This window comes from Sinocyclocheilus rhinocerous, unplaced genomic scaffold (assembly GCF_001515625.1).
Source record: "Sinocyclocheilus rhinocerous isolate Xijiao unplaced genomic scaffold, SAMN03320098_v1.1 scaffold1427, whole genome shotgun sequence".
In the NCBI taxonomy this organism is placed as follows: domain Eukaryota; kingdom Metazoa; phylum Chordata; class Actinopteri; order Cypriniformes; family Cyprinidae; genus Sinocyclocheilus; species Sinocyclocheilus rhinocerous.
In genome coordinates, this window is record NW_015632469.1 from 807,689 (window position 1) to 820,429 (window position 12,741).

Below are 12,741 nucleotides of genomic sequence, written 5' to 3' on the forward strand. Positions count from 1 at the left end.
CAGCATTTTTTTTTTTTTTTTGCTGAACTATCCCTTTAAATTAAGTAGTTAACTGTCGTTTGAAAACTATACAGCAAACTGTTTAACTCTTTTTGTTTTACACCTCTGAGGAGAAAAAGATGGTTTCAACACTATTTCTCAGGTGTGTTCTCATGAGTTCACAGACAGAAAACCATGCTTAATGTTAAAATAATCAAATGTAATCATAGTAGCACAGACTACGATATTAACTTCTGCTGCTGTTTTTACAACATTTAGAAATTTGTCAGTTCCTGTTCAGCCAAAACCTATATTGTGTTAATAATCTGGCATACGACTGTGTTTATTCAGTTTCCCTTGTGCAATAAGGAGTCCTGGCTCAATGTTGTGTTGCACTCGCTGCTTGATGTAAAACATGGGTTCTGACGCAAAAGCAATTGAGAAGCACTGCTGTAAACATCACTGCAGCATACAAACATGTATACAAGGTTACAAACTTATGAAGTGGCTAAGTATGGCCACTGGATGCAGGCACTATATATCCATTCATATTTAATACCTTAATAACCTTAATAAAAGTGGGGTTAGTTCGTGGGGTTAGTGTGCTAACACTAGAAGGCTGAGAGACTGACATGGCGCTGGATTCAGGCTAATGGCTTTTTACAGCAAACGCTCCACTGAACAAACAGCTGCACTTACAGATCTCTGTTTATTTTCATACTCTCAGTATGTTCTATACAGGCATGTTTTAAATAAGTCTTTCTCACAAAGCTTACTGTCTGTAAATGTAGAAGGTCATTTAGTGTAGTGATAGTGTAGCGCTCAAGCAGAGATCCCCAGCCACACATTTTGATTTTGATCTTTTTTTTTTTTTTTTTGGTAAAAGAAATACATAAATGAAGAAGAAAGCCAATCTTTGTTGCATTATACAGTATGCCAGTTTTGTTTTTGTTTTTTGTTTTTTCATAATTTTGGATTCTGGTTCTTAACAAACTTTTCTTTTGGCATCTTCATGTTCAAGGCCTTATATGGTTCAATTGCAGAGATATTAGGATCTCAACTTAGCTTCAAGAATAAATTGTTAAAGTTTATACATATTCAGTGGTCAAAAGCCAAATGTGGGTCACTTTGTACACAGCTGATACTTTTTTCTTTTAAAGAGGAATGTCTGAAGGACTAGAAATAATGTTCAAACTAGAAATGTATATAACAATTGCACAGGAAAAAACTGTCTGAGTGCCTTATATATATTTTTTACAAAGTTTGCATGCCTGTAACCCAAGAAGTATTTAAGATATCTCAATATAATTTCAGATTCTGAATATTAGCAACTTTTCTTTTGGTCTTTTTTTAAGGCCCTATATGGTTTGGTTCCAGAGATATGGGGATTTCAATGCGGCTCCATGTGCAAATTGTTCAATTTTACTAATTTTCAGTGGTCGAAAACTAAATGACCCTATTATATATAGATATTTTGATTTTTTTATATAGATTTTTTTATTACATATTATTATTATTATTATTATTAGATATATTATATTATTAGCAACTTTTTGGTCTTTTTTTAAGGCCCTATATGGTTTGGTTCCAGAGATATGGTGATTTCAATGCGGCTCCATGTGCAAATTGTTCAATTTTACTAATTTTCAGTGGTCGAAAACTAAATGACCCTATTATATATATATAGATCATCAGAAAATAGGCAAAATGTGATTTTTCTGGAAATGTTCATTTGTTTTTTAATTATAAAAAAATCATGTAACTATAAATGTATTTGGAAGGGGACCTTTGTCACTAACATGGAAACTTTGAACTTTTTAAAAAAATCTATTCTTTCACTTATTTGACCATTTTTGAAACACCACTGATTAATTTACATGCCTTTTGCTTTAAAAAAAAAAAAAAAAAAGTATGACACTGTTATTTTGAGTCACTTTGACCTAGAAACACGTTTTCAATTTTACGCAATAAAAAAGTCTTAGCATCCCAATGATCTAAATATGTATTAGCTGTCAAACTGTTGATATTAGGAAAACTCTCTCTAAAGATTGCAATTTTAGACGGTTACATTAAGACATAAACAAAAAGTTACAATAAAAAACAACAAATATAAAATATATAAAATAAAAAATATAGAATATGCATGTATTATATATCTTATTTTGTGTATTTTTTAAAATTACTTAACCTATTCTTAATGGTTTAATTCAATATATATATAACTTTAGAACTTTAGTGTATTTGATAGTAAATACTATAACAATAGGTAATATTATAGAACAATATAATTTTTTAGTCATGGTACTTAAAGGGGTCATGAAATGGAGAATCAAAATCATCTCAATATTTAGACATATAAGTGGTTGCTCTACAATAAAAAACAAATTGCATGTTTCAAAACTAATTCTCCAGTTTCAAATATTAATTATTGTTTTCTACCCTTCTGAAATGCTTGGATTTGAATTTGGGAGAATTGTGACATGACAATTCTCCTTGACATGCCCTTTAACATGCGTCAATGTCTTATGTAATCAAAGAAGTGTGTTCTGAACAACTCACGTCTAAGAGCGATACTGCTGTTAGGTGAAGACCTTTTTTGGTGCAAAAAAATCTTTATAAACTAACCTCGAGAAACATAATATAAAAATCTGTAACTGCTTTTAATGAGTACCATGACCTGTGATCGGAGTAATACAGTATGTAAGGTCTCATGTAGACGTTCTTTGTCACAAAGTGGTTTACTGCTGTTTATGCATTGGTGAATCAAGCCAGTGACTAAATGATCAACTTCACACTGTTCCTGTTAGTTAGAAAACCATCTGTTAAACACTGCATTATCGACAAAACTCCTGTTATAACCAATGACAGTTTACACTGCTCAACAAGTCTCTTATTTACATTGTGTTTTCACTCTGTAGTATTTTCTGAAGTATTCATGAGATTGTAGAAATCATTTTGCAATAAGGAGATCATTATATTGTGTGCTCATGGACATGGCTGCAGTGCAGCGCTGCGACCTTTGATGCAATGGGAGCAGTTCTAAATATAATGCTATAATCAACACTTTTCCCATGTTGGCTGATCCGTTCTGTCACGGTGCGTGCGGGGAGATGAAGCGAGGACTCAATTGCAGGAGAAATGGTTATTTATTTTGATAATAAAAATGAAACAAAAACAAACTCAAACCACGAAACACACACAATGAGAAATGACGGATCAGCACAGGATGACAGACACCAGGAGAATAAATAGGAACCAAACGAGGAGGCTAACGAGGGAGACACAGGTGGAGCAACTTAAACTATAACGAGGTAACAAGATGGAAGGGGCAAGACAATAGACAGGAGAGAGCACATGACAACAGACAAACACAACACAAGCCATGTGCTCACAGAACAGTCATCTGGTGGCCCTCCTGGGCACACCCGCTGAAGACTGTGACAGGAATGTCACGGAATGTCAAATTTTGAATTAATAAATCAAAGTAGGACAGTACACTTAAATCAAATGGCGATATGGACTAGTGTCTGAATATTAGACTGCTGAAAGATTTAAATATGAATCCTGCATGTTCTGCATGTCTCCGTATGAACAAATGGTGCAGAACATATTGCTATTGTACAGTCTTGCTACTACTAATACTACTAATAAATTATAATGAAAACTTTATTTTTAAGGTATAATCACAAATTTTCTTCTATGTTTTAATTTTAACATTAAACCTCTGTTGTGCAGCACTTTGTTTAAAAAATAAAACTTAAAAAAAAAGAGTTTAAATAAAATTAAACTTAAAAATGAAAATGAAAGTTACATTTTATTTATTTATTTATTTATTTATTTATTTATTTATTTAAGATAAATTAAATTAATGTTTTATGTCTTTATTTGATTACCAGAAAAAAAATACATAAAAACTTTCAGAACAAAAACCAAAACATTTCATAGGGCCCTATTATTGTTTAAACTAATAACAACTGAATTAAGTTAATCACAGATGCTTTTGACTCTTAAAATTTAATTAAACCATTAAAATAGAAATGGATTTGGTAATATATACATATAGGTAGGTAGGAAGATAGATAGATAGATAGATAGATAGATAGATAGACAGACAGACAGACAGACAGATAGATAGATAGATAGATAGATAGATAGATAGAATTTGAGCAAAATAAACGTATTTTAATAGGGCCCTAAAAAATCGATTTTATATATATATATATAATATAATTGCTGTTAAATAAATTGTAGAGGTTTCATGATTTCAAATAATTAGACATGCTTTTTGATGAATAAAATTTAATTTAACCATTAAATCAGAGTCCAGAAAATTTTAAATAAATAAGTAAAGGCATCCAGAAAAATTAAAACGGAAAAAAAAATTGAATTTGGAAAACAAAATAAAACCAAAAATTAAACAGAATTCATAGGGCCCTACCTTAAAACTCATGCTGCCATTATAGTACTTTCATTTGGCAAATGTGCATATGAGTCTGCAATGTCTCTGACTGATCTGCTTATCTCACCGAATCTCACAGGAACAACAAGATGTGATTAACTAAACAGTTCACCAATTTAAAAATAAACAAATAAATAAAACTAAATAGCTGAACTATAACACATATCGATCCTGAATTGCTGTGCTGGTGTTTAGCTATGGCTCTTGCCTTTGTCTTACAGCACTGAGAAGTCATTAGCGAGAAAAGTCCCAGCAGGCCTCACAATGAGCTTGACGCCCAGTGTTCGGTGTGTGTGCTTGAAGACAATGATATACTCCTCAAGATCTCATCTGGGACAAACAGTTCCTACCACTACATCTACATTAGACATGACATTTGCAGACTGAAGAGGCTCATTAAGAGCTTTATTAGCCCTTCAAAGATGCTGACAATTGTTGTCTAGCATTAACTGTCCAGCATCATTTGATGAAATATCAGTGCTGTTAGCTGGAAGCATGTCTAGTTTTGGTTAGTGATTAATGGACTACTTTCACAACTACTCCCACATTCTACTGAATACGGTTCAGGTGTTTCCGGCCATTCAGACAGTTACAAGGAAGAACCATTCCTATGTCCATTGATTAAAACAACGAATTGTGTTCTCTGCATTAACATGATTAATACTGAACCTGCTGACATGTTCCTATAAACATATTTTCCTTTCCAAATGTGCATTCAGGATAATAAATACAAATATTTCCCTACTAACCTGCAGCAGTCCAGTGTCTTCTCATTAAAAGTGTTTTTGACATACTGATCATATTTCATACCTTTATGAGTCTCCATTTATAAATGAATTTGACTGACAAACATGATTTTTAATGCACTTAAATATTAAAATTCGATGGATGTTTATTTGTAACATTTGTAATGTTTATGTTGTGTTTTTAACTTCTATATTTAATCATTTTCTGTTATATATTTTATATAATCCTACTGATCAAAATACCTGGGGAGGAGGGCTTGTTTGTGTGTGTGTGTGTGTGTGTGTGTGTGTGTGTGTGTGTGTGTATGCATGTTTTAAGGCCATATCAGCAATAATGGCTATGTTCACGGCAACATTAAAAATATTATTTCAATAAGTAATTTACAATAATATGGAGGAGGCTTGTCATACACTATCACAACATTAAATGTATATCAACATGTATACTGCAATTCAGCCAAAAAACACAAGAGATATAATTTTTTGGCCATATCGCCCAACCCTAATTTAGGCCTATGTTCTCTACTAGACATATTTTTCATTTTATTTCCCACACTACTGTTTCAATTACAAGATATTTACATCAATGTTAATACTTGGTTAAGTCTAAACCTACTCTGAAACTCAAACCTTTTAGCTCTGAGTCCCAGAATATGAACAACAAAAGAAAATGAAATGCACTACTACCTGAAGTCCCTCCTGAAGCTCCTTTACTGTAGCTCCAGATCCAGCACTGGCTCGGACTCCATAAGCCAGCCATAGGGAAGATCCGAGCAGGACGGACAAAGCCCAAACGCCCAAGAAGCCCATCAGCGTCAGCCTGTCAAGAGAAGAACGTGTACATGATGAAGTAAGCATGCGCTGAAAATCTCCTCACCCTCAGACCATCCAAAATGTAGATGAGTGTCACAAAAGTAGATGAGACCATCACAAAAGTACGTTATTTGCATGTGCTTTAAAGCCTTGCTGATGAAACATTTCATTCACGTTCTGTTCTTATGTGCGCTTTTTCTGAGTGTGTACACATGAAGCGAGCGCACACTGCACACTAAAACAGCGCCTGATTCGCGTCTTAATGATTATGCGTCTAATTCTGTCAAAAACACACAAGGTTTACATGGACTGTAAACATAGTTGGTTATGTCTAAAATGAAAGTAAACAGTTGCGAGAGAAACGGATATGTGCAGCTCTTAAAGCGACAGAACTAAACATGCTGCCGCTTGTCATTAAAGGAATAGTTCACCTAAAAATTAAATATCTGTCATTATTTGCTCATTCACATGTTGTTCCAAACCTGTATTAATTTCTTTCTTGTGCTGAGCACAAAAGAAGATATTTTGAAGAATATGGGTAACCAAACGGTCAGATTTTTTAATAGGCTAACAAAGATAAAATAATAACAAGGATTTTTATCTTCACCCACTTTGGCCTAAATGTATGCCATTCTTTTTTATTTTATATTTTGTTGAGGTATAGGAGGTGTTATGCTTCCGCACTCTTCCATTTTTAGCAAATAAAGAAGAAACTTTGTCGAAAAGCAATTTTCGTGATGGTTTGTATTTTTTGTGCTCTGTATGGAACATCAGTGCCTGTTTAAGTGATGAACTCCATTACTTGTGTTAGTTTTCAGACATAATAACAGACGTTTTATATTTGTGCTACAACTGTTTGGCCTGTGCTACAAAACGTTCAACCTCTGTTGCACCAGTGCTATGTGCAAAAAAAGTTAACTTACAGCCCTGCTTCACATATTTTTTAGATATCCGTCTTTCGTTATTAGGAGAGTTTTGATGTTGTTATTGACATGTGCACTGATAAAACGATCATCTGTAACCATCAGATTCATCCGCACAACTCACGTCATGACCAAAACAATGTTCCTCCGCAAGTAACTTTTAGTTTTGTGCTTCAGCCGCTAGATGGCCAAAAGATAGACTAGACTTCTGTCAGACGAGCCTGTATGCATAATGGAAATACTGCTGGACATTTTTAACAGACAAAGATACAAACTTAAAACTGCGCTGTTATATATGCACTGACGAAAACATGCTGCAAACGTATTAAAAAGCATCTTTTAGAGCACCAGACATTGGCAGACCATTAAATTATATGAGTTATAAAGCATGGGTTATGTTCACAACTTGGATTGTGCACTTTTCTTGCAAAACCTTCAGTAGGCAAAAGGTCCATAAAACCGTTTTTAACAGTTGTGAGTTCATGTAGAAGTTGTGTAACCAATAAATATTAGAAATACAGAAATATTAGAAATACAGAAAATATATTTAGAGTTGCTGTCTTCTCTGAAAATGTTGCTCTGAAAAAGTTTGTGCAATAATAATTACTAAATAATAGATATGTGTTACCATGATTTAGTTTTGGCCTGTGATTCAAGTTCAAGCCATTGCTTTACTAATGCTGTATTAAGATGATTTATAGTCAAGTCAAGTCACCTTTATTTTCATAGCGCTTATGCAATCCAGATTGTGTAAAGGCAGCTTCACAGTGATACACAAGAAAATAGAAGAATTATGAAAAAAACAACTATGGAGAGATTCATATTCTGCTGTAAAGCAGTTCTAAAAGACTAAACATAGTGTCATTATTCAGATCAATCAGTTCAGTGTTGGTTCAGTTCAGACAGAGCTGCAGTCGCAATCACGAGTTCTGCTTCTCTAGATTTATTAAGCATAATCATCTGCAATATTTGCCTGCTGGTTATTTATCCTGAAACAAGCTTTTCATTAATCGATACATTTTCTGCCCAGTGTTTTCCTTTATCTTCACAATCTGGCAACCATGTGCACACGCTCACTCTACATTACAGAAAAATGCCGATGAGCTGAAAACAACAGCAAACATGTAAGCTGGAATTTAGCGATCTCTATTGAGATATTCAGCTCAAATGAAAGTGCAATACAGAAAGTCCGTTTTCCTTCACTCGGTCGTTCGCACAGTGTGCTGCGAAAGTGAACCGTGCAAGTTGACGTTCTCTTGATTTGTGCTTATGTGAAAGTGCAATAATTATGATGAAAGGTTGACAAAAAAATGTTATGAGTAATCATGATTAATAATTGTGATTGTATTTTTTGAGCAAAATAATGGTGACGCACACAATGACGCTGTATGAAATGTGCAGTATGGTCAAATGTCTTTCTGACAGCTAGTTGTGACGTGGTAAGCTCAGCCAACATAAGAAACGACTGTTGAAATTGTCTTCATTTAATCTAATCTAATCTAATTAATTAATCTAATCCACAAGCAATGGTCCTGCCCATGACATGCTCCACATTTAAGATGCACCTCGTGTTTTTTTTTTTTATTTATAATTTTGCTATATTCTTTTTTTGGCCATATCAGTGATGGATACATAGGAAGCGATATGGAGAAGACAGGAGAAGAGCATCAGGAAAGTTCCTGAACGTGTGCACGGCCCACCAAGCTAACTGCATTCACAATATCTGATGAGATGCACAATATCTATAATACCCAGTTTGGTCACAGTTCAGGTCCAATTCTCATTATTAGCTATGAATTTTGCCTCAATAAACTCCTAATTTGCTGCTTCTTAATAGTTAGTAAGTTAGTTGTTAGTTTAGGTATGGGGTGGATTAAGGGATCTAAAATATGCTCATGCAGAATAAGACATTAATATGTGCTTCATAATAAACAGCCAATATGCTGGTATTATGCATGCTAGTTAATACTAAGAATTGAGCTCTTGTTTAAACTTGGTTACCAATCATTGCATTCAAGTACTACCTTAGATGTGTGACAAAACATTGAATACTACAGCTGACAATCACTTTAAAGTTTCTCTTTCTCATCTTAAGAAGACGTGTTAGTCACACCACACACTGAAGCACTTTTCTGATTCATCAGCAAACACGTTCAAACTTCTGGCTGCTCTGTAGACATTTCACGTAGGTTTTCGCGTAGTGTGTGTGTAAGTGTAAGTGTGTTTCATCACAAAAGCTTCGAGCTAAAATCTGAACAGTAAATATATTTAATCAATGTGAATAAATATAACATCCACCAAGAAATTCAATATTCTATGAACTGATGCATAAGCCGTTAGTTTTCTTTACATATGAATACTAATGAAATCACATCAGTTAATCTGTCGGTTGGTTCATCTGTGCCATCCTAGATTTTTCGTTATCATTTGTTCATGCATGGATAACTAGTACCAGCTTACAATATTATACTCACATTTCAGCTAAAATTGGGTAATGACATAAAATAATTCTATGCTATGCTAATTATATCTGGCTTTACATAAACAAGCATCTCATGTAAACTGACAACAGCAGTGACAACAGATGATTTCACAAGCTAAAGCTGCTCGGTATGAATATTACCAACACAAATTGATGTCTATTACCAAACAAGAGAAATGTTTAAATGCTTTACTGATGTAAACTGGATGAAGAGGAAATTTGGAAATGATAATAGTCTTTTCACCTAGAGTCAATCACAAAGCTATAAGAAAGACTCGTTAGCTGTTACGGTTCATCTAGAGGTTGAGTTTACAGAGGCTTTGCAGAAAAGGTAAGCACATATTGTGAACGAACAAAATGAAAAAAAAAAAAAAACTCCACAATATTTGTGTAAACAAGACCACGGATCCAAACAAACATCTTCAAATATTGCAGCAGGAACGTGAATCACCTTACAAAGGTTAAAAATAACTTGTGTGACATTTTCAAGAGCTTTGTTGGATTGCAGATTACACGTTGAACCGCAGCTGAGCAATTCTCAATACGGATTGAATCAAGTGATGAATTGGGACTGGGAATAACAATCAGGCACTCTGTATGACTGCATGAAGACATCACATGGTGCTATATTCTGCTGCTTGATATTAATCACCTACATGCTCTAGATCACATCTGATCTCCCGGTGAAGCATCATCATTGCGTTTGAATCAGACAGAAATATCACACCATCCCTGTGCCTCTATTATCAGTTCATATGAGTGTGCAATCCACTCGGATGCTCTACGGCAGCGGGTCGCAGGTCTGTTCTGATGGGGTTTTTGACAGCAGGGAACACAATGCCAAACAATTGCTACAGTAGGCTTATCACAATAATTAAGAATGGGAATAAAAAAATAAATAAAATAAAAATGTTTGCATCCAATCAAGCTAGTATATGTGACCCTGGACCACAAAACCAGTCACTGGAGTATATTTGTAACAATAACCAAAAATACATTGTACGGGTCAAAATTATTGATTTTTATTTTATGCCAAAAATCATTAGGACATTAAGTAAAGATCATTTTCCATAAAGATATTTTGTAAATTTCCTACTGTAAATATATCAAAACTTAATTTTTGATTAGTAATATGCATTGCTAAGAACTTCATTTGGACAACTTTAAAGGCGATTTTCTCAATATTTAGATTTTTTTGCACCCTCAGATTCCAGATTTTCAAATAGTTGTATCTCAGCAAATATTGTCCTATCCTAACAAACCATACATCAATGGAAAGCTTATTTATTCAGCTTTGAGATGGTGTATAAATCTCAATTTCAAAAAATTGACCCTTATGACTGGTCCAGGTTTTGTGGTCCAGGGTCACATATTTGGGCAAGCAAACTACACAGATGCCTACATGGGCAGGTTGTGTGATGCCCTTATCCTCCAAAACCATGAACAAAAACTCACAAAGTAAAAGAAAATACAACCCAGGTCAAATTTTTGCTCTTGTTCATGTACGTACAAAATTTTCAGGTCATGTTCATGGTAATATCATATGTAATATGATATCATATCATACCATATTACTTTTGTACCATAGACCATTTTGGTTAGTTCAGTGTAAAGTCTGAGTCCTGATGTTGAAGTGAATGCCCCAACACAACACAGTTTCAGAAGCAATACATACTATGGGTAATAATAGCATTGCATTTAGTATAACAATAAAATAAATATTACAATAAAATCGTGAGACATTTCATTAGCTCTTATGCCAAATGTATACTGTCTTTCTTCCGATACACACTTGCTGTAAAAATGTTTTTCTCTTAAATTTACGGCAAAAATTGGCAGTTGTGCCAGAACATTACATTACAAAATACAAAATACAATGATGATTTTACACACATTTTAGTGCCTGAAATTAAGTAACGTTAATATACCAAGCTATCTGAGCTGTTAAAATCTCTAATAATAACAGATACACAATACAGCGGAAGGCAACACGATGACTTCAATTTCACCAAACGTAACCTCTCCAGTAGCCCTCTGTGACTAATAATAACATAAAGACAAATGAAAGTGTCACCCACACAGACACAAAACACCATCATGCTAGCTCAAATAACGATGCATGCTATAAACATGTAATAAACTAACATAAATAGCACAGTGAAAATGTAATGGTTTGCATGCAGGGAATTCTGGGAACGACCAGAATTTCTCCATGAATTAGAAGGAGATTCATACCTTTTACTTACAACAACTCTTCAACAATATTCTACATTTACCAAATATGTTACCGTTTAACCAATTAAACGTTTTTACTGTACACTTTTACGTTCTCCTCTGTTACAATAACGTTTCACAGTGTGCATCACCTTTTCAGTCATAAAGTTATGTGATAATATATGTAGGCTATATATAATAAACTATTATAATGTGTTATGGCTATGAATAATGCGATAAAACAATAAGCTTACTCTGTAAGAATAAATGAAGGTAAATTCTGATTAAACATGAGCTGTAATAAAGCTTGCTGGTCTAAGTGCAGGTCGATCAAATGTCTGGTGTACCTCTGATGTTCTGAGCCTGAATCTAGCCGCTGTGTGAGAGTTTGAGTCAGATGCACTAATCACCTCCGCTGTACCGTGAACCCAGTGCTCGTGCAGCTGCCTAACCAGACCTCATGTTTGGGCGAACGATGCCCACAGCCGCTCAGAAGTGCTGTCTATAGGTAGACAGTGACACATAAACGCTGACTGCACAAACCAAGAGTCCAGTAAAAACTCCTGTTGAGGTACTCGATACAAACAAACGGCGTAAAGCATGAGAATCCAGTGCAGACGCAGAGCGCGATGGAGACGGAAAGCCGCTGGCGCTCAGCGCGACGCAGCGCAGAATAAAGTGACTGTAGCTCGTTACCTGTCGTGTTCCTGCGCGGAGACAGAAATGCTGCGTGAGATGCGCGTTATAGGTGTCCAGAGACTCACAGACCCTCACAGTCCAGGCGAAGGAAAGAACACACCCGCTCTCACTCCATCCTTCAACTGAGAGTGACCCGCTATTCCAGCTCACCCTATTTCAACAGCTCTCTCTCTTACACACACACACACACACACACTATATATATATAACACACACACCGCTGTTGAGAAGATCCCTGTGTCTGCTGCACTGCTGTCACACTCCTGCGTGTGTGTGTGTGTGTGTGTGTGTGAACAGAAACACTTGACAAGAGACATGCTACTACAGTCATCACATTAAAGTCACATTTGTAACAGTACTGTGTACACAGTAAAATAATAATAATAATAATAATAATAATAATAATGAATACAAAAAGCAGTGTTG

The 12,741-nt window shown here is 34.7% G+C and overlaps 1 protein-coding gene across 1 annotated transcript in view; it reads right to left on the reverse strand.

Moving 5' to 3' along the window:
* fstl4 (follistatin-like 4) overlaps positions 1-12,473 on the reverse strand; it is a 202,096-nt gene extending 189,623 nt beyond the window's left edge. The window contains exons 1-2 of the mRNA XM_016555391.1: positions 12,313-12,473; positions 5,872-6,004 (exon numbers count right to left, since the gene is read on the reverse strand). Coding sequence (XP_016410877.1) covers positions 5,872-5,994 — 123 coding nt within the window. The 5' untranslated portion in view covers positions 5,995-6,004; positions 12,313-12,473. The remainder of the gene's footprint in view (positions 1-5,871; positions 6,005-12,312) is intronic.
* Positions 12,474-12,741: the final 268 nt, after the last annotated feature.